The 26,844-nt window shown below is 38.4% G+C and overlaps 1 protein-coding gene across 1 annotated transcript; it reads left to right on the top strand.

The window, feature by feature from the left end:
* The first annotated feature begins 73 nt into the window (after positions 1–73).
* Positions 74–25,161, top strand: PSIP1 (PC4 and SRSF1 interacting protein 1). Its single transcript, XM_010169448.1, has 13 exons — positions 74–203; positions 3,382–3,489; positions 4,073–4,135; positions 6,345–6,483; positions 8,250–8,325; positions 8,761–8,986; positions 9,490–9,608; positions 12,054–12,109; positions 13,358–13,428; positions 18,235–18,336; positions 19,022–19,235; positions 21,608–21,719; positions 24,391–25,161. Exons 2-13 carry the CDS (start codon positions 3,439–3,441, stop codon positions 24,452–24,454), a joined length of 1,293 nt encoding a protein of 430 aa, XP_010167750.1. The 5' UTR covers positions 74–203; positions 3,382–3,438; the 3' UTR covers positions 24,455–25,161.
* Positions 25,162–26,844: the final 1,683 nt, after the last annotated feature.

The raw sequence follows: 26,844 nt of genomic DNA, 5'->3' as shown, positions 1-26,844 counted from the left end.
GGGGGTTGGAACTAGATGGTCTTTAAGGTGCATTTCAACTCAAACCATTCTATGATTGTGTGATTTTTGATGTTTTTATATTGAAGCCTCATCCAGCCATTAACACTCCTATCAAAGAAACTGTTCAAGAAAGCAACCAGGAACCTGCTGAGGGGAGTGAAGAAAAAGCAGGAGCCAAAAGAAGAAAGTCTTCTGTTCCAAAAGTAAGTGACTGAATTCGTGTTTTGTTTTACCTGCAACGTTTTTAAGTCAGAACTGTATTGCCAAGTTTTCACTTAAATGCTTTAACAGTGTTCTGCTCTTTTAACTGCCTTGGCTTTGCTTGTTTTCAGATGTACATAGTAATGATTTTGTCCCTCTGTATTCCCTTTAAGGTGCTGTACATGTTTTTAAAAATTAATTTCTTTACTAATCTATATTTCTAAACCATAGTACAGTTAAGCTAAATTGATACAGTATTTGCTAGGCAGGAGAAGGGGTAAATGATCACCAAGATTACTTTTAAGTTTCCCTTTCTGTTCTTGAAGACTTCTTAATATCACAGACAGGTATGACTGTCTCTTTCAATTATGATGGTTTTTACTGCAAAGCTTAACAGAGCATTAGGTTCTGACTGGGTTGAAAGGGTTTTTCAGTGTCCTTACCTGAACAGATTATAAGAATCAGTTTAAATTAGGCCATACTCCTAATGGACTAATTAGGATATAAATGGATATAAAGGATTTCATAGCTGTATCAGCTGGACTCTGAGTCTGATCTGTGAGTAATCAGTGTACAGTAGTTGATGTAGACAGTGTTTAGCTTTGCTTTGTAAATGTGTGCATACTTTAGAATCCTTCTGAAACATGATTGTGTTCTCTTTAAGTATTGTATTCGCACTAAGAAGATGCATTTCTGTCTCTGTTTCACCTTTGTTTCATCTTACTGGTGCTGTAGATAGTAGGTACTGTAAGAGGTGAACCTTCCTAGCTTACTGTACGCTTAATTATAGTAGTGTAGCATGCTGCTTAGAACTTTCTCTGTCCTTGGATGTTTTGTTCATGTGGGGTTATTTTTCAGTTGGCACGGAAGAGATGCTGTGTGTCATGTCTTCTCAGTTTTAGGGGGTTTTTTTAGGATAATAGAATCCTAAAATGACAAAAAATATGCAGATGGGATTGATACATTTATGGTATCTCATTTATTTCTGACTTATTTCTGGAAATTACTGCTCTGCAGGGTGAGCAGTGCCCTTGCATTAAACTATTTTGAATAGACTTGCTTTAATTCTGACTGTTTTCCTTTTGATTACTTGCCAAGATTTAATGTAGTTTTTCTGTAGGTATAGCTGGCTGCTGTTTAGTATTGATTCGCAGCTGCAACTGAAGAATTTGCAATGCGTGAAATACATAGTGGATGTTCGTTATGTGGGAACAGTGTGAAGTAGCTGTAATAGCTTGTTTTTTCAAGAGGATAAAAGACCTTTGATAGAAAAAAAAATAGTGTACTAGTAGTGCACTGGTAGATAATGTTGAGAGTTGTTTTGGTGAGTTGGAGACTGTGAAGTTATTGATGGGTTATTTCTCCCAACTTCTTACTGTTTAGATTGTTAGATTAGTTAGTGCTTCCACATTTGGAAGGTCAGTGTGATTTGGGTTCTACCAGCTATACTTCAGGAGCACTCTTCAATATGCAATTTCCCAGTAGTATTAGTAAGCCAGGGCTTTTTTCTTGCCAATGCACCCTGCTAATAAAAGCATTTGTTCCTCAGCATTTGCTACTGCAAGGGGAAATTTTTTTTAACTGGACTGGTTCATCAGTTTGCTTCACTGTGAATTTATGCAGCACGCAGCATGTGCTAGTGGGGATGCCTTAAACTTTGTGTTTCTCCTGAAGAAGTGCTTTCAGGCTGTTTTAAGCTGCCACTGTGAAAGTGAAACAGGAAGACATGAGTCATTTAAACAGAAAGATGGAATGGAAGATCCTGTACAGGTCCTTTTATGTAGAATTCTGTAATTAGTCTCAATCAGTTAATCAGTTTAAGGCAAAATATGGAGCAAATTTACTCCTTTTCTCTCAGTACTAATGTAGCTATAACATTATTTTAACCAGTTGTTGTACTCTAGTTTCCCGTGCTTTCAGTGTACCAGTGATTCTTCTTTCTTAAAGTTGTTATCTGTAGAAAGACTCCATGATATTACATGTCTTCAAGTAATTAGCAATGTTGCATGATAGCCTTGTGCTTGAGTTGCTTTGTTCAATGTTGAAATTTTATCAACTGTAACTACTTTAAAAGGGGATTTCACAAGAAGTACTTGCAAGTGGGACAAGGCAATAGCATTAAAGTTGAGAGAATGAACTGAAGATCTGAAAAACATGCATGTACATAGGCTGCAAAGATGTGTTAATTATTTTCAAGTAAATTACTACAAACTCTTGATTTTTCAAATCTTAGCTGCTCACTTAAAATGAAAACTAGTATTTTAAGGTTTAAAAAAACTCCAACAAAACAGGAAAAAAGGTACCGATTCGATGACCCCTGCGGCGGGTGAAATGACCAACACCGAGATGTGTTCAGGCATCAGCACTTTACTGAAGCTTTGCACTGCTTATATCTCCTTTCTTCCTGCAGCACGCCCCAAGCACGCAGCACTCGTTCACTTTTGATTGGTTACCCCTTATCACACACAGGTGCCTAAACAATTGACATGATTGGATAATTCCACCTGTTCACAAGCCATTATTTTACTTCTGACTGGTTACTAATTACAGCAGACAATTATCCCTTATCTTGTCTCATACACATTCTTGCTTTTTATTCTGCTTTGTTGTTTTATTTTATCTTTGCTCAAGGTCAGGAATTAATTTCTCAAGGCTGAAGCTGCCTGCAGCTTCAACTCTTAAAGCACCAACAGACCCTAATTACTAATTACTGTCTCACACATAAAACAACTTGTTTGTGGTCTGTTTGTTACATTAAGTCTTTAGTAGAATGGTGCTCTCTGCTAAACGTGGTCCATGACTGGGATATCCATCTGTATGTAACAGATAAAGAGTGATTCAAATGATTTTCAGTGTTGGCGTGAACATTTAGAAATACTCATGTAATGGCAGCGTGGTGAAAAGGTGTAATTAGGATATCATGAACACAAAGTGGAATTTTAAGTTCCACCATAGCACATTGCTGTATTTTGACCTGTTCTGACAACCGTCTGTAATCGTGTACTGGAGAAAGTGGTCCTGCCTTAGGCTTTTAGTGCGTGCCTAAGAAAGCAGTGTATTGACAGACTTATTTAAAGTGAAGAAGCAGCCTGATGGCTGTTACTAGCGAGTTCTCTTTTCACTATGAAATACTTTTTAATGCTTTTTTTTTCTTTCACTCTGTGTTGACTGCCTTTGCAGTTATCCCCTAAAGGGGATAATAACTTACCTACAGAAGCTGAAACAGAAGAAAAGGAGATGGATACTTCAAAGGAAGATGATTTACCTTCTGAAAAAAACAGTAAAGAAGTATGTGAAAGGTTTTTTCTGTGTACCAAAGAACATGTTAATATTATGTTGATTTACGTAAATCTGTTACTGACTACTAAGAAGTTAGTTATTACTTCTCTGACAGTCTCAGGAGCTGTTTATAATCATTATATAAAACTTCCTGTGTCTTCACTCATGTTTATACCTCTCATTGAAGCTAACAGGAATTGAAGTTTTCATTAGATGAAACTTTTAGTCTGGCTTGTCTGTAAGTTCAATTAAAATAGGTGGAACAATGTGGTTTCTATCACTTACTCTGTGTTGCAAATGTACTTTTTTAAAGGACTAGATAAAGAATTCAGACAGACTAAAACATGACTACATACCTTTATTTAAAACAGAATATTATTTAGTACTTATTTTATTTCTTATTTTTCAGAAAAAATCCTGATTACCAGATAATCAGAATTTTAGTAACTTTAAAGCCAGAAATCTTCATATATATTACGGGCTTCTTTCATAAGTTATGTGCCAGAGGCTTCAGTTGTGGAAAAAAACTTAGAATAATTTAAAATACATCTTTGTTTTGTTAAGACTCTTAGCCCATTTTCAATCTTCACAGGATGTGGTGAAAGCAAGCGATGCTTCTATTCCTAAAGTTGCTAGAAGAGGAAGAAAAAGAAAGGTAACAATATGTTTAATTACTTCACCTTACTGGAATTTTTGGATGTGTTGGTATTGAATATTGTTTTCTTTAATGACATATTATGTGTAAATTGAAGTGCTTGGCACACTTCTCCCCCCCTTTCAAACGGCTGAAAGATTTGTAGGGATAGAAGTTTTCCCAGATTGTTTTACAAGTCTTAATTCTGTTTGAACTTAATCTAGAGGAGGGAGTTCCCATGTTTTCCCAAACAGTCCATTGCAAGTAACAAAAACTAAGATATAAACTGTTGCTAGACCACTAATAAGATAGTCTGTTTTGAAGCTCTGAAAAATTTGTTTTAACATCTTCGTCATACCAGACTAACACCTAAGATACTCAACGTTTTCATGAGGTTGTGATTGTGTGGTCTCTTCAACTTGGGGAAAAATGGGAGTTCTTTGAAAGAGGCAGTTCCAGCTGCTTGCTCATCATGCTCCAGCTCTAACACTCATGTGGCCGCACAGCGAGGCAGATCAAGGCACTGACCCAACTAAAAACTAGATTAAAGTGGGGAAAAGTTTAATTTTAATTTGAAACCGTTTAACTTGTAACATTAGTACTGACAGCCAGGATGGGATGAGTGTGAAGTGACTGTGACCTTAGTATGTTTGTTAGAAGTGGGTAGCATGCTGAGTATCATTTACTTAGTGAAAAAGATACATACATGTGTGGATGCTCTTACAGAAATGACTTGAATGTTTAAAAAAAAAAATTAAGCAATACTTTATTTTTTAAAAAGTAAATTTTATAAAACTCTAAAATAAAATTCAAAGAGGGCTTTTAGTCTGAAACAGCAAGAAGTTGGAAGAATGTGTGTAAGTATGCATACATGTGATTGCAGCTTGTAAATGGGAGAGAAGCCTCACAGATGACATGCACACACACAAAAAAAAAACCTCACACTTTGCTTTTTCAGAAGGCACTTGCATCCTATGGTTGTGGTGGTTTTTGTGTTTCTTTTGAGATGGTGGGGCTTTTTGGCATCGTGAGGTACTGCAGACCGAAGATTTCCGCTGTCACATTTGCTAGCTTTAGCTGACAGACTTGTGTTGGCACGTGCTGCATGTGGCAAAGGATTCAACCAGCAGTTTGCCTTACTGCAGGCCGTTGCTGAACAGAAAAACATAGTGTGTCAAGGGATGTGGTGTGTGCTTGTGGGTCAGAAAAGAGAGCTGGCTCTGCAGTTATGTGACTTTGAATGTGTTTCTTATTTGCCTTAAGAAACATGGTATTTTATGTTCCTGGGATTGTAAAGCATTCTAATGGGTACTGTTCTGTCTTTTAAATCATCTTTCTGTAGGCTGATGGGAAGCACAGTTAATCTCACGAGCGATGTCCCTCTAGTCTGTTCCAGATTCAAGTTTGTCTCTGTTCTTTAAAATTGTATTTTATTATAGGTACCCACAAAGAATATTAAGATAAATATGTATTTACCCATAACTCTTGTGTTGCTGCTAGCTGATGCTCCTGCATCCAGAACACTAAATCCTGTGAATATTTTCTCCAGTTGGAATTTTTCTCAATTCTTTTTATCTGTATGTATGAATATGGAATGTTTCTGCAGGGAGATATGTATCCTTCCATCAAGATATTCTTTTGTCATAAGTTCTATATGTCTTAACAACCCAACACCCCTAAAATGACTATGCAGATTAAGGTCATTATGTCCAGTTAGCGCAGCTTGACATACAATTTTTCATTGTGAATAACTGGCTGTAGAGCTAGAAGCAGGTGTTTTTCTTAACAGCTCCATCTACTGGCTTCATATTTTGATGCAGCTAGGGGAGATGCTAGCATCTAAAAGAGTATTTGTGTATGGGGGAAAAATATGAACTTACCTGCTTAAAACTGGCGATGGTATGTGACTTGGCATGATGGTATGGTGATCTTAAAAATACTTTAAAATAATCATTTTCCTTTTTCATACCAAGATAGTACATTGTTCTGAAGATGAATGGGCTGGTTGAAATTATATGAAACATCAGTATATCAGGTAGTGATGGGAGAGGTCGAAATTAGTGATATTTATTTAAATATAATGTTACTGAATTTGGAAACTTTTTATTTCATGTGTGGAAACAATAGCATAGTAATGCATTTATAGAAGTTTAAAACTGTTGTTTGAGAAAGTAATTGAGATACTGGTGCCCTGTGTTTTTTCACTTGTGAAACTCATTCTTTAAATTAGGCTGAAAAACAAGGTGAAGCAGAGGAAGTAGCAGCAGTGACAACGGCAGCAATGGCAACAGCAGTGGCAGCAGCAGTGGCAGCAGCAGCTCCTGTGCCAGTGTCTCCAAAAGTAAGCCCCAAAAGAGGAAGACCAGCAGGTAACTTCAAAAGAAAGATTTTTTTTTTTCACCATGGAAATATCTTAGTAGAATTAGTCAGGGAGCTGTCTGTTTCACCTAAAGTACCGCAGAGTATTTTCCCTTGATAAAGGCAGTTTTTGCTAATAGACTGTAATGAGGAAACAACTCATCAAAAACTGATGAATTTAGTATGTAAATGGATTTAAATTGTTAATATTAATACTCAGTTCTCTAAATAAGACTCATCATTTTTCACTACAAGTATCACCTTTAGAAAAGTCTTCTTCATAGAATGCTGCTAAACTATAGGTGTACAATAAGAGCTCTTTGTGCATTGTTACTCCATAAAGGTTTATATTCATTAAAGGTCTGTAAAATGCTTTAATTGTGTTAGAATGTCTGTAAAACATGAGGAAGAGAACTGGTAGGACACAGGGGAGCTAAGAGGCCAGTAAAAACAAACAAAGAGCTGGAGAGACTTGTTTAAAAAGATGTTTAAGGCAGTCTGTGTAGGCTGATAGACAAATGAAAAGGAGATATAACTGCTTTTTAAAAAATGTATAATTAGAACAATTTGGTGATAATTCTACAGTGTTTGTTTCTTTCAAAGTAGTGGTGATATAATTTGTCTGAATTTTTGTGGTAGGCTTGCAGATACTCTTGAATTGATCATTAATTACTGCATCAGAAAACAGTTCTTGCAGCAGTTAAGTACATCATATGAGCATCTAATCTGGGAAACAAATAATTGATACTCATCTGTATCTGCTGACAAAACAAAAATAACTTTTAGAAAGTGCAACTAAAGTTAACTAGACTTAATTACTTTTGCCTTGGAAGCTGTGAGGAAATTAAGTATTACTTCAGCTCCTTTTCTATTCTCCCCCTCCCCATTTCATTACAAGTACTAAATGTACATTTTAAATATTTGTATGTGTTTTTATATCTACAATTTTTTGGGGTTTTTTTTTTTTTTTTACTAACTACTGGCTGTCAGAGCAGGAGGGGATCTATAAGAGATGCTTTCACCTCCTGTATAAAATACTGTTTTTATAAGATGTACTATGCAGCCTTTTCTGGTGTTGATGTGATGCATGCATCTCTTGTTTAACGGTGCTCTGTCCTAACACCAACAGAAGTTTAAACACTTAAGTATTGGGTTTCCAGACCACATGTTCACTGGTATCGCTCAGTCATTTGAAGGATATCTGCCAAGAAGGCAGATAGACTGTTTGTCTTATTCCTAACAGTGCGGTGAATCTGAGGGAATGCAAAGTTTTGCTCTGTACTGTAGTGTGGTGGTAGAACTTCTTGACAGTGGTTTGTTATCAGGAAAAGTGATGGAAGCCTCATGATGCATCTAAAAGTAATGGCAGACTCTGTAAATGTGGATGCTAAGTGATTTCTTTCCATTGTCCAATTTCAGACTTTTTCATTCTCTAATTTGAGACTCGTTCATATTAGTTATGCAAGATGTGAAACAAATCTGAACTGCACAGACTGTGCAAAAAACACAGGAACTGGTAGTTGGAGCCTGTGGCCTAAAAACCACCAAAGTTTTAAATTTACTAATTAGCTAGAAAACCTACCAGCCTGTTAATCAAGATCTCCTTGAAAAAATAAAGTTTGGTACTCAGGTTACACTTGGATTTTGTAGAATAACCAAGTTAGGGTGTATATTTTGATTTCAGTGTAGCTTCTGTCCGTTGAGTAAGAATATTTCTTCATAGACAAGTTGCAGGTGGTGATTGTGGACTAACTTGTTATTTCTGTATCAATACCAGCTTCTGAAGTAAAGGTTCCAAAACCAAGAGGGAGACCCAAGTTGGTGAAACCACCTTGTCTTTCAGAGAGTGACCCGTGAGTTGTTCTTTTTTGTTTCTTAATACAAAGTTTCTTCATTGTAAACCATGTTGTTCTTTATGTTAAGACTTCATAATTAGTCCTGAGTTCCTGGCAGGTTTTTGACTTTTCAGTATTCAGCATGAGTTACTGTTTGCTTTAATGTCATTATTTACAGCTCAGGTAATTAATACATAGTAACTCAAGGTAGTACATTTGTGGAACAAGAGACAGGAGATCTTAACCTTGCTAACTTGTAAAATCTGTGCAACATTGCTTATACAACTGTATGTATTTTTGAAGAGTCATTAAATGAACTGAGAGTGAATTAATGTAGTAATTTTAAATATTCTGTGGTAAAAAAAAAAAAAAAGTTCCTGAGTTTGAAGAATGTAATGTTTTAAACTCACTGTAGATAACAGAGATTATGTCTAAATACTGTTCATGTTTTAGTGTTAATGAGGAAGAGAAGGCAAAGAAAAAAGGACCAGAAGAAAAGCCCAAAAAGCAAGGGAAAAAAGATGAGGAAAGTCAGAAGGAAGAGGAGAAATCAAAGAAGGAATTTGACAAAAAGGAAGGAAAGAAAGAGGCTGAACTGAAAAGGAAGAATGCTGCAAAATTAGGTTCTGCATCAGCTTCTGATTCTGAAGATGACGGAGAAGAACAAGAAGGTGACAAGGTATAATTTTGCTTTCCTAATATAATTTTGATAGAGGAAGGTAGAACCACTGGAGACCTTGATAGAAGTGAATGCTAGATCTTAGGAAAGGTTGGAGCTCTGTGGCTGGCTAATATAGAGAGATAGAATAAAAGCTGCAGAACTTAATTTGTCAAATAATTATTTCAGGAATTTTTTGGTATTTTGTATAGAAAAACATCTTTCTAAGACACTTCTCTTTTTAACAAAGGACATTTAGAATGTCTTCATTTTTCTGGTGCTTAAGACATTTGCCTTCTATGAGAAAAGGAAAAAGGGAGAAAGGACTAAAGAAATTCCGAACTTATCAGCGTGTGGAGGTCTTGTATGTGGCTGCAGGGAAAGCCAGTTCTTGTTAGTTTGTTCTGTGGAGCAGAATTGTTTCAAAGATATTTAGTGTAGGTAGGCTTACCTGTTTGCAGAAACAATGATTTAATAATCTTGCTTTTCTCTTTTTCCAATCCTAAAATCCCAAATAAAAACAGAAGAAAAAAGGAGGAAGAAGCTTTCAGGCAGGTCATAGAAGAAACATTGTAAGAGGCCAAAATGAGAGAGAAGCAGCAGAAAGAAAGCGTAAGCAAGAGGAACAGGCAGAAACTGAATCGTGAGTATGTTGTAACATATATCTGCAAGTTGTAGGAGTACTTTTAAACTAACAGGAGGAGACATATCTGAAAAAATTCTAGACTAGTTTGCACTGTGTTCTATTGTTCTCTCCCCCCACTCTTTTCTTTTGTCTATTTTAACTTCTTTTTAAGTGGAGAGTAAAAAGCTCCTCTAAACCAGTATATTCTGTTGTGGGAGGATGGGAAGAATTGAACCTAGAAAATAAATTATGTCAGTCTTTCAGTGACTTAGCATTTCTAGCAGAAGACAGCTGGTGGGTTCTGTTTAGAAGTAACCTAAGAATATCCATGTGAAAAGGGATCGGCATGAAAAACTGTTCAGGTCAGCCATGTATTTTTCTTTACAATTTGGATCCATTAGATCGAGAACTGGTAGGACCTGTTAATCCATGCTTATGGGGTTTTGATCAGGTTGTAGCATGCATAGGGTTACCTGAAAAACATTTCCTTCTCTGTCTGGCAGCTGGAGCACATACTGTCAGACAGAACAAGGAAAAAATTAAGAATTGCTCTACTCTAGCACTGCAAAGCCAGTTGAGTGATACCAAGAGCAGTCTGCATTCAGAAGATAAATTGTCACAAATGAAACAAGCATGAGAAGATCCTGCCAGAAACTGGGGCGGGGGGGGGAATGGGGGGGGACACAAACTAAGAAGAAATCTGACTCTCAAGAGCTATTCTGCAAAGGGGTGAAGAAGCCATCACCACGGGAGCATGATGTTCCCATCCCCACAGTTGGTAGGAGGGCGGAAGAAAGGGAGGACAAGGTAAAAATTCAGAGAAAAAGGAAGAGGATAATGGTCCCCTTCACCTGTAACAACAAAATTCTACCTTTTTCACATTCATTAACAAGAAAATAGTTTGTTTGGGGTTTTTTATCCTATAGCCCTTTCTTCTCCTCTTCTTCCTGTCACTCCTTCTCTGGAAACCTCACGTAATTACTCTACTTGCCTGTAGCAAACCTAAGCATTTCCAACTCCAGAGATACTAAATTGTCCTTAGCATCTTTGCAGCTCTTAATACATCACTGTTTAAATCTGACATATGCTGATTGATTTCTGCAATCAAACTGTCATGTATTGATTGGGTTGTAATAATCAAATCTCCTCTCCTTTTAAATAGCTGTCATATTTCATGCATTGGAGGGTAGTTAGAGCTTTGTTTCAGTAAGATAAACGAGTAGTAGTTAATGACTACATAATGACTTTAGTCATAGCTGATGACTAATACCAAAAAATTCAATATTGATAAAAAGTGAAAAGACTTATTTTTGTGCTGTCTGTCTTCAGGTTCCTCTACTAATATACTGAACACAGGCTGATGCCTTTTTTGGTTATTTTTCTCATTAGCATAGTTTCCATTTTCTGGTCTTCGTGGCTACTTCATTAATGTTTAAGTTTAATAACAGTACTTTGTACACTGTTCAATACGTATACAAAGTTTACATGTACCATTTAAATGACATGAGCTTGTGCTGCCAATTGAAGTCTTAAGTACTTGAAAACTGTTATTATGTAACTGGATAGAGTATGAAAGGAACGTGAAAGATGATAGCAGCTCTGAGTACTTTGTGGATGCATATTACTATGACAGGAGGAAAATGAGTTGCAGAATATTTTGTCGTGATGTGCTGAAATATGCAAATTCTAAAATGAGCCTTTCAGCAGGACAAAACTGAGGAATTGCTAAACAGGGGTTCATCATCTTCCCTGAACAGAGTTCAAAAGCTTGTTTGAAAGACTTCTGCCTGTCTTGATCCTGTAACTGAGATGGAGACAGGTTTTGTTTTGTTTTTCTTGAGTCCCAGCTTTTTATTTTTAGTGATACAATTAGAGAAAGAGCAAGGAGATTTCAGTGAACTTGTAATAAATGTTTTTCCTTTGTTACTGTTTGCTTCAATAATATTTAAATTATCACTGATACATTTATGGTCAGTTGTAGGATACTTACACTGTTATAATTAATTATATGGGAAAATAAGTCATATAGGAACTGATTATGACTAATTGATCTCTCCATAATTCCCTCTGGTAATTAAGTGGTTTTACTCTTTTTGTCACCGTAATAATAATATTTTCTTTCTCTGTAAGTTAGTTCCATACAGTGCCATTTTGCCAATTTGTACATGCAAACAAAATAAAGTACGCTTTGGAAAGGTGACTTGTTTTTAAAATCCTTTAATTTGCTGCTTCTTGGGAAAACCATCTGTCAGTATGTAGGATTTATCAGCAGTATCTCAGCTAACTAATTTTGTTTATTTATTTTAGTCTTTGAAAAACAAGGTTTGGCTCTTTGTAGTTTTTGCATGCTAATGTTTTACTAAGGTAATACCTCAAAACATTGCATCTCCTCTAAAAATTGGAAAAGAAAGACTGAAAAACACACTTTACAAAATTGTAAAAACACTTTAACATTTTTGATAGGCAGAGTAAAGAAGAAGGCAAGAAAACAGAAATTAAGAAGATGGAGAAGAAGAGAGGTTAGTTTAAAAAAGCTGAACAGTATTTTTGATCATCTAAAATTTTGAACAGAATTATTTTCCTGAATAAGAAAATATACTGCTAAGGGTGGCTGTGGGGTCTCAGTCTGAGATGTTTGATCCATGACTGCTTCCTTCAGGTCTGTGAAACAGTGTGTTCTTCTTGTTCTGTGTTCTTTCTTTCTTCAGTGCACTAGAACAGGTCTTTGCTATTCTCATTTTACGGTCATTTGAGCTTTTAAACCTCAATGATCCCTTCTGTTTGTGAGCAAGAAACAAAAGCTGTTATTCTTTGAGCTGAATCACTTTGCTTTGTCTCTTCATTTTTTTCCTTTCTATCTTCTTGTAACACAATAATCTGAAGGACCTCTTGAAAGTATTTAGATACTACTTCTTACTAAGCAGGATGCTTGCTAAGCAAGAGGCTTGTTCTTCCTACAATAAGCTTAGGTTCAGATTACTGTAGTCTTGTCTACTAACCCACACTTGCAAACTGACCTTCATAGGGATAAGTCATTCCTTTTTTAGTATTCCTATATTTCAGGGCAATCCAAACCACTGGCTATAATTTGTAGTATAGTACAGATCCACTGGCATGGACTCCAACCAATCCAGTGCTGCCAGGGCAAAAAAAAAATTAGCCAAATGCATCCAAGATGGATTGGACTAAAAAAGGAAACTGTTTGCTTGCAGTATTCTTCAGAATACCTACCCCTTGTGTATGAAAAAATCCAAAAAGGCATTCAGTATGTGAATTAGAGACGGGCGTGTTCATTCATCTTGCGGGAGCACATGTAGTGGGAACATTTCATTTGGATGGATTTGGACTGTAACTTGAATCACGTCCAATTTACTGAAAACAAAACCATCAATATCTGGGTATTCTGTCACTAGAGGCTTTCCAGCTTTGTAACTCTTAGTACTTACTTGAAGCTTCCTTTTAACCTGGCCCACAAGTAGAGAGTGACAGCTGTATATTGAAATGGAAAATTACTTCCAGTTTGTAACTGCTAAGGAGAAAACTATATAGGTTGCTAATAGTGTCCAGTTTTAAAAAGCTTTGTATTTCTATTTCTGGTAGTAAGCCATGTGGTGTATTTATTTGTACTCCCGCATCATTATCTGATGTGGAGTGCCTGCTCATATTTTTCTGCATTCTGTATGAAGTTCAGATTTGTAGAAAAGTTACAGCAAAAACAAACCTGATGTGATTATCAAATATTCATGCATACTGTTTTTAATCTTCAGAAACATCAATGGATTCTAGGCTTCAAAGGATACATGCAGAAATTAAGAACTCCCTGAAAATTGATAATCTTGTAAGTATTTTTTTAACTGATTTATGTGCATAAATCCAGTAGGAAGTACTTGGCATGTGTGCTTGTTTTTAATTAATATTCTGAGCATGAACAGAATTTTTTGTTTAAAAGATAACTGCTGCTTAAATGAGGTTACTGTGGACTTGAAAATATAAATGTCAGCAAGTAAAATTGGTTTTATTTGAAAATATTTCACATTGGGTTATTTACCAGAAACATTCAGACAGAATTCTGTCAAACAGAGCATCTTTGCCAGCTCAGACTGAGCCAAGCAGAAGCACATGAGTGTAGTAGTGGCAGACTCCCTGATGCAAGGGATGGAGGCCCACATCTGCTGACCCACTCATTTGGAGTGTCACTGCCTGATGGTTGAGGCTTGTGTGACCTTAAGACTAGTAGCTGCAGCTGGTTTTGCATGTTAGGCACCAATTATATCGTCAGGGGAGACATGCAAAGTAGACCAGTATGGGTGACATCCTGAGGATGTCTACTGCGGATCACCTGATCACGCAGAAGTAGAGAATGAAGTAATCTTAAAGCAATTGGGAGACCCCTCCAGTTCAAAGGCTCTGGTCCTCACCGAAGGCATGAACCATCCTGCTGTCTGCTGAAGGGACAACATGGGGATTATACAGCAATCCAGGAAGCTTCTGGAGTGTGACTGAGATGGTGCAGTTCAGGATCCTGGGAGGAGGGAGTAGGGCAAATAGGATCACAGCCCTGGACTCAGGAGAGCAGACTTTGACCTCTACAGGGATCTGCTTGGAAGAATCTCTTGAGAGACCATGCTGGAGAGAAGGGACCAGGAGATCTGAATCACTTGTAGAGATTACCTCCTTCTCAAGATTGATTCCTCTTGACAAGCAGGAAAATAATCAGACGTGGCAGGAGGGCTGCCTGGATGAACATAGTTCATTTAACTACTATGTTCTAACTACTATGGACACAAAACCAGGAAGCATACAGGAAGTGGAAGCAGGCACAGGTGACCTGGGAGGAATATGCAGACACAATGCAAGCATGGAGGGGTGTGCTCAGGAAAGCAAAAACCCATCTGGGTTTTCATTTCTCTGGGGAGAGAAATGAAGGACAACAAAGCTTCTTCAGGTACCTCATCAGTAAAGGAAGACTGGAAAAATGCTGCTCTGCTGCTGAATGGGGTGGGAGATCTAAAGAAAAAGGACAAGGAGAAGGCCATGGTACTCAGTGCCTTCCTGACCTCACGTTGCTCATACAGTTCCTTTCAGGAGTCCTAGGTTCCTGAGACAAGTGGAAAACCCAGAAGGGGAAAGACTTGATGCTCAGTGGACAAGGATGAAATAAGGGAACTTTTAAACAAAGTGAGTCCTGATGCAGAATAAACCAAAGAGTGCTGAGCTGGGTGATGTCATTGTGCATCCACTCGTTTTATTTTTGAAAAGTCTTGGTGATTAGGGGGAGGTTCCCAAGGACTGCAGGAAAGCAAATGTCACCCTCATCTTCCAGAAGGAGCATCTGGGAAACTGCAGGCCAGCCAGTTGGGAGATGATGGAACAAATCCTCCTGGAAATTGTTTCCAGTAATGTGAAGGATCGTAAGGTCTGTGGAAGCATGGGTTCATGAACTGGAAATCATGTTTGACCAAACTGACATCCTTCTGTGAGATGACTGGCTTGATGGATGAGGGAGAGCAGTGGACGTTGCTTATATTAAGTTTAAAAAAGCTTTTGACGCTGCTTCTCATAAGAACCTCAGACAAACTGATGAAATCTGGACTAAATAAGTGGATAGCACAGTGGACTGAAAACTGGCTGAAGTTCAGTGGAGGTTCAGGTTTTGCACATGGGGAGGAATATCCCTGTGCACCAGGACAGGCTGCGGACTGAGTGGCTTGTCAGAAAATGACCTGGGGGTGTTGGTGGAGACCAAGCTTACCATGAGACAGCAATGTGTTTTTGTGACAAACATGGCCAGCAACATTCTGGGCTGCATTAGAAAGAAAGTTCCAAAACATAGAAGGAGGTGATGGCTGCCCGCTGCTCAGCACTGGTGAGATACTGGATCCCATTTTAAGCACCCCAGTACAGTAGAGACATGGAAGTACTGTAGGGAGCCCCATAAAGGGCCATGAAGATGAATTAAGGGCTTGGAGCATCTGTCACAGAAGGAGAGGCTGAGAGAGCTGGGAGTGTTCAGCCTGGAGAAGAGAAGACTGAGAGGGAGATCTTCTTCATATCTGTGAATACCTGAATGGAATGTGGAAAGATGACAGAACCAGACTTTTCTCAGGGACAAGAGGTAGTGAACACTGATGCCAATACAGGAATTCCTTCTGAAACGTAAGAAAAAGGTTTTTTGGGAGGCTTGGGTTTGTTTTTTTTTTTTTTTTTTACAGTGTGGGTTGTCAAACACTCAGATTCATTCATCTAAGTTTTTACACTTAGGAATCCACCCTTAAGGTGGTGCAGTGAAAACAATTAGGGAAGGACCAGAGCTGTATCTTCTTTAAGCCTATTTTAACGTCTATGCCTTTGGTGCTTTCAAACAATACTACCAGGTTTTTTGAATTCCTGGTTATTTGTGCTTTTGTGGTTTGTTTTTTTTTTTTTTTCTCTTTTATTTTTTTTTTTTTTTTTCTCTTAAGTGAAATCTCAAATCATGAGACCAGAACAAAAATATTTTACTAGTCTCACTTGAAGGGGATGCAAATCTTCAAAAGTCCATTTCCATTTAGACAACTGAAAAAGCAAATAAAAGGCTTGATTCCATCTCTGCCTCTGTGTACTGCTGAAGACAATAAATTTCTCACTGTGACTATTAACTGGCCAGTGAGAGGTGCGAGAGTGACATCAGTTTGCGGACCTTCCCTTACTGATTACGTGGACTTTTCATGGTACCATGCCATGGATGGTGCTGAAAGGGATTCAGCCTTTGGTTTAGTATCCTCATTTTGCGAGGGCCATCTGTACGATGAGAAGACACGAGTGTCGGTGAAGTACAGCAGCATGAGAAGCCGCAGGCTGTGCCAGCTCCGGAGCTCAGCGTTGTGTTGGGTGTCAGAGACAAGGTTCTGGTAGTGGGGGCAGGGCGCTGCCCAGTGTTGGACACAATCAGTTCCAGCCAGCTCCAGCGGACCTGCCACAGGGCCTAGCTGAGCCCCTCAGCCAAGATGGTGGTGCCTCTGTGAAAACTTATTTAAGAAAGAGCAAAACACACTGGCAGAGAGAGGAGGAGGAGGGGCGGAAAGTTTTTTTTCAGCAGAGGGAACACCAGGGTTGGAGAAGGGACGGGGTGCTCCATGTTGCTCGAGCAGGGAGCAACCTGCAGCCTGTGGAAGAGACCACAAAGGGGCAGATGTTCACCCTGCAGCCTGTGGAGAGCCAGTGCTGGAGCAGAGGGGAAGGTGAGAGGGAAGAACTTGCTGAGTGATGCACTGACTGTCTGCCCCCCTGCATGGCTTGGGGGTGGGGTGGGGAGGGGAGTCTGGAGTGACGGGGAGCATGGGAGAGGGGAGAAGGAAGAATGTTGATTTAATATTTGTCTTTGTTTCTCATGACCCAAATCTACTTTAATTAGTAATAAATTAATTTTACCTAAGGAGTCTGTTCGGCTCACAACAGTAACTGGCAAGCAATATTCCTGTCTTTATCTCAACCCATGAGCTTTCTCATCCTATTTTCTCACCCTGCCCTGTTGAGGATGGAGAGGTGAGTGGCTGGGTGAGCATCTGGCTGCTGGCCAAGGCTAAACCATGACAGTGTTAAATAGGAAACATTCATTTCCAGTGTGGCCTATTCTTAAATTATGTTATTTAAGTCTATGCCAATGGTTTTGTGTCAAAAAAGCAGTTCACTTTAAGTAAAACTGAGAAAGCTTTTACTTCACAAGGGGATGGCTTGGCTTCAGTAAATCACTCTGTCCTGAGCTAGACAGTAAATTCCCCCAGAATAATAAACTAAAAAACAAAAGTGGAAACCCCCCAAAACTCCACTAAACCTCTGATTCAGAGTTTTAATGGAGTAAATATCTTACACTACTGGGAAGAACATTGGTTGTAGAGCTGCAGCAAGGACACTTAGTTTATCATAATTGTATTTATCAAGTACATGCAATACTAAGAATTCTGCTGAGCATAGTCGTGATATGTTTGTGTGGGTTTTTTTAATTTTCCTTGAGAACAGGACCTACAACTTTATACAAGATGCTGAATATTATTATGGCTTGTGCTGGTGACAGATCTTGTAAGTTTTAAGTAGCAAGTAAAATAAGAGCAGCTGAAGATAAGGAAATGGAGAAGTATTACAGGAAGAAGACTAGTACAGTGATTCTTAGAAATGGATCAGAAGCTTGCATGACTTCTGGGTGTCCTGCATAGTGTGTCATCCATCAGACTTCTAACTGAAAAAATCTACAAAGATACAGTTCTGTATATTAACTGCAGTCCAATTAAGATGCTTTGCTACTTTCTCAGTGGCAAGTCACTTGGAAAAAAAGATGTATAGAGAACAGCTTCAAGCCTAGAAGGACAAGAATTGTGAAAGCAGCATAAAGGTTGAGTTTGTATTTTGAAAAGTATAAAATTATTTCTTTAAATTGTAAGTTATTCAAATAGTATCTGCCTTTTGTTATGGAAGTATCTGAAAGACAACTGATCAGTAATTTTTGTTTGCAAGTTTGACTGTATAAATTGTTCTAAAGTTAAAGGCAGTCAAAATTAAGGATATTACAGGAAAGTATCACTGAGCATGGAAATTAATTTAGTGTGGCTAATTAAGGATTATTAACATGTAAGTTAAGTCTTCAAACTAATTTCTTGTTTATATGCAGGATGTGAACAGGTGTATTGAGGCTCTTGATGAGCTTGCATCTCTTCAAATCACAATGCAACAAGCTCAGAAACATACAGAGATGATTCTGACTCTGAAGAAGGTGAGATCTGCAATGTTAATCAAATTAACCTGTATGTTTTCTTAAATTGCAATCAGCGTTATTTACTGCTGGAGTACTGTGTCCAGTTCTGGTCCCCACAGTTGAAGAACAATGCGGACAGACTGGAGAGGGTCCAGAGGGAGAGGCATGAAGATGAGCAAAGGGCTGGAGAACCTGCCTTGTATGGAAGGGGTTAGGTCTTTTCTTCCCACAGAGGGGCCTCATCACAGTATTCCAGCACTTAAAGGGCAGCTACTAAGAGGATGGAGGCTGTCCCTTCACAGGGAGAGCCACATGGAGAAAACGAGGGGCAATGGGTGTACATGTTGCACCAGGAGAGGTTTCATCTTGATATAAAAAATAATTTTTTTTTACAATCAGAACAATTGTTCACTGGAACATCCTCCCCAGGGACATGGTGGTATCCCCATCACTGGAGATTTTCAAGATGCGATTGGACAGGGCGCTCAGTCGTCTCATCCAGGTTCTCTTTCCCATGAAGGGTTGAACCAGATGAGCTTTTGAGGTCCTTACTAGCCTGGACTGTTCTGTGATACTTCAGAGAGTGTAAAAGTCCATGAATTTCATTTCAGGTTAAATTAAGAATTTCAGCTAGCATCTGATGGAATTATATAGGTATTTAAGTACCCAAGTGGAGCTTATTGTTTTATTACTTTGATTTCAGATACGGAAATTCAAAGTTAGTCAAGTTATCATGGAGAAATCTACTATGCTATATAACAAGTTCAAGACCATGTTTCTGGTTGGGGAAGGAGATTCTGTGCTTTCCCAAGTACTAAATAAATCACTTGCTGAGCAGAAGCAGCACGAAGAAGCCAACAAAACCAAAGAACAGTGGAAGAAAGGAGCAAACAAAAAAATGGAAAAGGACCAAACAGGTAAGTCACTGTGGTTTTAGTTTCTTGTCATATAAAAGACCTAGTCTGCATCAGTTTCTGAGACAGCTTAAAAAAAATCCTTGATGTAAGAATTCTGCCTATCTATTAAAATGTTTACGTATCTGAAATAGTCAAGGACAGTACTGCTATAACTAAGTTAAAATTTCAAGGGTGTAATGTTTTCCATGGCTATTTTACCTTTATTGCCTGAAGGGAAGGGCTTTTGCAAGAACTGAGTTTACCATTTTTTTATGTCTCTGTAAATTTTCTAACTGTATTACCTGGTGGAATTAAAAAAAAAAAAAAAAAAAGTCATGAAGTACAATAACATAACATACTACCTTCAGTTCCTCAAGTAGCCTTTTGGGTAGCCTTAGTCTTCCACCTGTGCTTTAACTGCTTAATTTCCTTCACTAGCCTCTTCCTATATCACGCATGCTACTATGTGTAGCAGCAGCTTTTAATGCAACTTAAGTAGGTCAGTCTAACAGTAAAGAAATAATAATAATTTAGGGGAGAAGAGGCCTTAGTGCTCTCAGCAGTACTATTTCAGATTAATCATGAGCGCTTGTACAAGTACAAGCATGATCTTGAAAGCTTTCCATAGTAAGCATGCTCTACAATAATTTAAGTCAATTAATTAAAAAAAAAAATGAAAGAAATGTAGTAAAATAGATACTTGTATTTTTAAATAGAGGAACAGAATGAGACAGACACTAGCAAGCAGTGTTGCAGAAGAATTTAAATCCTTGAAGATGCAGGAGTTCTACCCATCTATTAAAATTATTTAGATCCTTGATCTCCATAAGCACTGGAGGGAAATTATATTTACTTTCAACTTGAATCCTGGGAGCAAAACTGATTCAGAAAACTGTTTGAAAGTTAGACCACCTGGATCTGAAATAAACAAGATACTGTAACTGAGGTGATTGAGGATACCAAGGATTCAGAATAACTGTAGTTGAAATGCCACAGTACTTGTAACTGCTAAGAAAGCAAGGATGATGATAAAATCCAACCATTTAATGGTGAGAGAAGTATGTATGATGTAGTAGAGGTTCCACACAGATCTTTCCCCAACCCAGTGATCAGCACAGCTAATCCTTTAAGAAAGAATCTAAACTGGAAGACTTCTTACACCCAGTCTGACTAATGAACCTACTCTGAATAAGGCTAATGCTGGACTTCAGCAGAACACACCGAAATACCATATTGTTGCCCAGTCAAATGGAGAATGGTAAGAAGCTTTACCAAAGTAGGGAGATATTTCATGGAATTTGATTTTTCTTCATTTGTTACAAAGAGAAGTTCTGGTTCCTTATGTTTGTACTTCTGCCCTTTTAAAAACTGAACTGCTGAACTCTTACTGCCTTTACAAATCACAACAATTAACAGCAGTTTGTAACAAGGCATTATAGCATTTCTAGTTTAATTGAATTCCTCTCATGGCATTCAAGTTCAGAACTGATTCTGAGCAAGTCTAAATAGCTCAACTACTAGAATGTCATCTTAAAATTATCTTGTCCGCTTTTTAGCATCTGTTAGTCTGTAAGTATTCAGATGACTAATGTCTTGTGGTTTGTTGGGTGTTTTTTTTTCTCGCTGTAGCACAGTAGTTTTAATAGAGGGGGTTTTTAGTAAACCTGTAACTTCAAATAAAATGGACTGTCCATTCTGACTTAAAGTGACATTCCTTAACAATTCACTTAAAATCCACTAGCTTGTAATACTAGAGAAAAACATGTATTCATCACAGAAATTTAATCTCACAAAAAAAATGCATTAAGTATTCCTGCGTTGACTTCATTTAATACAGCTTCTGCATAGTGCTTTGTTTTCCTGCTTGACAATTGCATGCTATAACTCAACACTCTTACTCTATTTGTATATATTGTTTGTCATATTTTGATTATATACATACTTGTTAGAGTTGAGAGTAAATGAGAATTGATAGGACTAATAACTTCTCCAGTTGAAGTATGGGAAATCCCCAAAAATTTTCTGACCAGGTTAGAGTGGTAAACAGAATTTACTGCTGGAGTATATCCTCTCACTGCTCAGAATATGAATAAGCATTAGTCCTGTTATCTGTACCCCAGCAAGCACAAGAAGAACTCAAAATTACATTAAATATATACCGTTCATTTCCCATTATTAAAATTATGGGATGAGTCTCATGCCTGGAATTTTCAGAATTTGAAGCCGTATCTGTTACTACTTTTTATATTGTTTCAGTTGCTGGGTATCAAAAGGAGGGGAAAAGATTTTACAGAGTTTGAGATGATGAAGGTAAAGAAATTACCTGGGGCTTTTTATAACACGGTTTTGCTGCCTCTAGTATTGTTTTCTTTCCCTGCCCTTTCATTTTAAAGGTTCAAAGGTTCTGAATGGGGCGTCTGAAGCTCAAGACACCAACCAGTCACAACACAATGGAGAGAACACTGAGGAAAAGAAAGATAGGCATGAAGTTGGCAGTAAGAAAAAGTGAGTCAATAACCTTACTGAGCTAAGGATCGCATCTGCTCTAGCAAAATGATGTGACATAGAACAGCAGTAGATTGAAGTTACTTAACCATGTTGTGGTACTGTTTTCTTCACAGAGGTCTCTCTCAGCTTTAGAGAATAACAACAGCATGCAAATCTTTGGTTAAAGTTTTGAATGAACATTTTAAAAGTTACTTCACTCACTGCTATGGTGGAGACTTAGAGAAAATAATTACAGGATGACCTGTGAGGAGAAAATCAGGATGTGGTGCGACAGGGCAAAGCATGAGCTTTTTCCTATGGTTTAGATTACTTGATGCTATTAATTTGAGAGCCAAGGAAGCTCACAACCAAGTCTTGCAAACTAATAGTATTTATCTCGCTTTTGGAGAAATTATGTATTCTAATCAATAGCCAAGCCGCTTCAAGTAGCAATTCTATAGAGCAGCTATAAAATTGTCCAAATGCAGGTAAAACTGCAGGCTGTAGCTTAAGCCTGTGAAATTTCAGAACTCTGAAGACTTTATAGAGGTTGATGCATTTACCTTTTCTAAACAAGAAGCCACAGGAATGCTTGAATTTGTCAGGAGGTAAGTATTTAAACCTTAGCCTCACTAAAAAATGCTGTTTTGTAAACAAGAACAAACAGTGAATCTCTTGTAAAGAGTACTACATATACTTAATAGAGTTTAGTAAACAATGAGGAAAAGGCCTAGAATTTCCTTGAGATTGTTTTCTTGAGGGTACCACTTTTTCTTCTCTGAGTGCTTCTGCACCTTGTGCTCAGGGATTCTTTTTGTCCAGCAGTGTGTATTGAAGCAAGCTTTCCTTTCATCATAGTCATCTTGCAGGCCAGGAGAAACTGCAGTTGTCTGGCACTTTTTTGGCTGTCTACCAAGTTAAAACTACAAATGAGTGGAATACAGACTGTTGTTTACAATAAGGTAAACTTAAACAGAACCAACCAGAAAAACCCCTTAAGATGCAAATGAATTTGATATTTGCTGAGATTGATCCTCAGAAGCCAGAACTACTGGCTTCTGAGGATCAGAAGGGACAGCTGTCAGAAGGGACATTTGGGAGTTTTCAACCAGTGACACCAAATACTCGTTTGGTCTGAACAAGCAGCACGTTACGGGAAGCGAAGGCACAAGTGTAGGTTCCTAGCACAGGTTGCACAGCCTAGCACACCGCTTAAATGTGCACGAACAAAGTACAACGCCTGAGTTACTTGAAATCAGTCAGTAATAATAGAATATACTTGGCAAAGTATTTAAAAATAAACAACTACTAAACTGGTTCTCAAAGGTAGAATTTTTTAATGGCCTGTTCCTCTCCTTGTTCCTACAGAACCTGATGAAGACAAAGAGACAATCTCAGTCAGGTTACACTTTCTTAATTCTTTTAATCACAAATACTGGTTAAAAAAAAAAGTGATGCAGATACTTCAGATAGTTATGCAACATGCCTGGAAAAGGCTGTTGAATATGAAAAGTGTAGCAAAAAAAGCAACCTTGAGGCAAGACAAATGTATATTTTTAATACTTCAGTAATTGTGATTGTGTATGTAAAACTTTTGAAAGATATCTTCCATGCATGAGCTAGTGGGGGTGTCACGTTCTGCTAATAAACATTTATATCTTTAAGTGTGTGTGGTGTTTGCTATGGCCTTGACCTCTGCACTGCAACACTTTCTTTTACTTACCTAAAGAAAGAAACAAACCCACTTTACAAAAAAAAACTTGTATGGCTGCTTGGGAGCAGTTGCTCATTGTTGGCTAACAGCTATAAGCCAGGTTTTGTAACACCTCTTGCAGATACCTTGAATGTTGAGAAATGCATCCACACACCCATTCTAAATTCAGGCAAACTACAGACTGGTTTCTCTCTCCGTCATACAAACTTCCTTTTGTTCATTTTTTTTCCCCATACATTTTTATTTGCAATATTGAGTTCCTTAGAAGGGAGAAACTAGTAAGCAAAATAAAGATGAACAAATCATTGATATTCAAAACACCCCTGCAGTTCTCACTGTTGACTCTTAAGTAAATAATTTGTAAACTTCTCAAATCGCAGAGCTGTCTATTCAGTTATGACCTTTACTCCCTTTGATAGAGGTAAGACATGTCCATACCTTTCTGAAGGTGTACTTCAGAAATTTTGGAAGACAGAAGTCATGTAACTTTATAGTTCTGAAGTGACTGGCACTTAAGAACATCTTTCTTCTTATTATTTGGTAAAAATACATACTGCTTCCTGAGGTTACTTTTGTGTTTGGGACACATAATGAGTTGCTCCTGGTGACTAAGAAAAGGTAAGGTATGTTAAGCCACAGTGCTTTTCCACCTGGGCTGGCGTATATTTGTCAGCAGACTAAGAAGGGCTGCCTGAAAAGAGCACAGGCCGACTGGCGAGCGACTGCCATTCTCAGCTGGTCACGTACACAAATGTGATGTCAGTCACTAACTACCAGCTTAGCTTCATGTTTAGGGGTGGTCACTGTAAGGGAGCAGACAGACAACTGGCTTCACTGCCTGCTTCTGTTCTCCAGACTGCATCTGCTGCTGAACATGCATCAGTATCATGTACTCTATGCTACAGATGCATCTGGTATAAGTTTTGCTTTCTGCAGTTTTACATGGTCGTTAATGTGGCTTTATTTTGTTTCTAGGACATCTGGTGAAGAGAGAGAGCTTGAAAAGCCAGCAAAAGATTCTGCCTTTGAAAGCAAATGACACCACTGGAGTCTTTTTTTTAAATACAAATTGAAGAGGATTGTTAAGTTTTGCATTTGAAATCTATAGACTGCTGAAAGTTTTAAATAATTTTATAAGCATAGTATTTTGAAGTTAAATTTTGTTGAATAAAAGCCCTTTTAATCTTGGTTTAAAAGTATTTAAACACTTTTGCCAATAGTTTTGTCCAGTATTAACAGGTAATAACACATTTCAAAAGATAAAAATTGCAGTTAGAAGACAAATGCTTACATGTTACAGGACTTAGAGTTGTAGTATATTTTTACCTGACTACTGTATGTTTGTCTAGCTAATAGCAGGGAAAAGTGTAAATACTTTTAACTGCCCAATTGCTTTATTTGTATAAAACCTACTCTCTTCCTAGGATACTGACCTCTGTTTGTGCATAGTTTTTCAACCCCTGTTGGGATGTCTTTTCACTGTGTTTTGTAGGAGTTGGAAGCAGCGTTTTTATAGCTGTTAAAATGTTAATGTACGAGTATACTTAATCACTTTTTTTAAGCAAGTTTAGTTCTGTTGCAAAACTCATTGTGCCAATTTGCTGCAATGTGACTTTATGGTATGCTTTTGGTATAATAAGTATACTAGAAAGAAACGTGGTGTTTTCACATCAACAACCTGTTGATGCACACTGCTTGGAAAACACTGTCTTGAACAGTTTATGAAAATAAAGAATTTAAACTGATACAGAGAGACTGGTTCTTACACTAATTTATGTAGACAGAAACATTTCTAGGAAGAAGAGTCTGATTTTAATACTGTTGTGATTTTATTGCCTTAGCATTAACTTGGGGATTTCTAACTTGAATTTTAAAAGAAATACTGGTAAAGTATTTTAAGAAAACTTCCTAAAGGCATGAAAGGGAATGAAATAGGTACAAACCCCTCTGAAAGTTCTTCCTTGAAATGCACCCTTTGCCTAATATCAGAACTAGGAAAAACGTGTATGTGACTAGAAGATGGTACTTGACAGAGGCCAGGCAGGTTAGGAAATAAGAGTTTATTAGTCTTCACAACCTTGCTAGGGGATTGTTGGGGAAGGTGACAGTATTCCAGGTGTATGTGTATTGTGTCACCTTCAAGGCAGCAACAGAAAAACATTACAGCCTGGTGGAGACCAGTACTTCTGAAGCTTTAACTCACACCATGCAACAAGGAAGAGCTTTCAGTACTGCAGCATGACCAAAACAGCATGGTATCAAACACTGAGAATTCAAATTATGTCTTGTTTACATGCCTTGTAAGTTGGTGTCATGGCTCCTTTAGTCAGGAGTCATGATTTTTGTTGCTCTTTCATTTTTACCCAGGGTAGTACAGAGAAAAGAGATTTCACAGCATCACAGAATGGTAGAAGTTGGAAGTGACCTCTGGAGATCATATTGTCCAAACCCCCTGGCAAAGCAGGTTTCCTACAAGAAGTAGCACAGGAAAGCACCCAGGCGGGTCTTGCATATCTAGAGAAGGAGACTCCTCAGCCTCCCTGGGCAGCCTGTTCCAGTGCTCTGTCACCCTCGCCATAAAGAAATTTTTCCTCGGGTTTAAACAGAACCTCCTGTGTTCCAGCTTGTCCCTGTTGCCCCTTGTCCTATCACTGGCCACCACTGAGAAGAGTCTGGCCCCATCCTCTTGACACCTGCCCTTTAGATGTTTATAAACATTAATAATGTCCCCTCTTCTCCAGGCTAAACAGACCCAGCTCCCTCAGTCTTTCCTCCTAAGAAAGATGCTCCAGGCCCCTTAATCATCTTGGTGGCTCCGTTCTGGACTCTCTCCAGCAGTTCCCTGTCTCTCTTGAACTGGGGAGCCCAGAACTGGACACAATATTCCAGATGCGGCCTCACCAGGGTAGAGCAGAGGAGGAGGAGAATCTTCCCTCAGCCTGTTGGTCACACTCTTCGTAATGCACCCCAGGGTACCCTTGGCCTTCTTGGCCACAAGGGCACATTATTGCCTCATGGTCAACTGGTCATCCACCAGCACTCCCAGGTCCTTCTCTGCAGGGCTGCTTTCCAGTAGGTCAACCCCCAACCTGTACTGGTGCCTTGTGTTATTCCTCCCCAGGTGCAGGACCCCACACTTGCCCTTACTGAACTTCATCACTTTCTCTCCAGCCTGTCCTGGCCTCACTGAATGGCAGCACAGCCTTCCAGTGTATCGGCCATTCCTCCCAGTTTAGTGTCATCAGCAACCCTGGCCTCGCTGAATGGCAGCACAGCCTTCCAGTGTATCGGCCATTCCTCCCAGTTTAGTGTCATCAGCAAACGTGCTGAGGGTGCACTCAGTCCCTTCAAGTCACTGATGAATATAGTGAATAGGACGGGACCAAGTTCTGACCCTTGGGGACACCACTAGCCACAGGCCTCCAACTA

The sequence above is a fragment of the Antrostomus carolinensis genome, unplaced genomic scaffold, assembly GCF_000700745.2.
Source record: "Antrostomus carolinensis isolate BGI_N321 unplaced genomic scaffold, ASM70074v2 scaffold16666, whole genome shotgun sequence".
NCBI lineage: Eukaryota > Metazoa > Chordata > Aves > Caprimulgiformes > Caprimulgidae > Antrostomus > Antrostomus carolinensis.
This window is presented reverse-complemented; position numbering and strand designations above follow the sequence as displayed.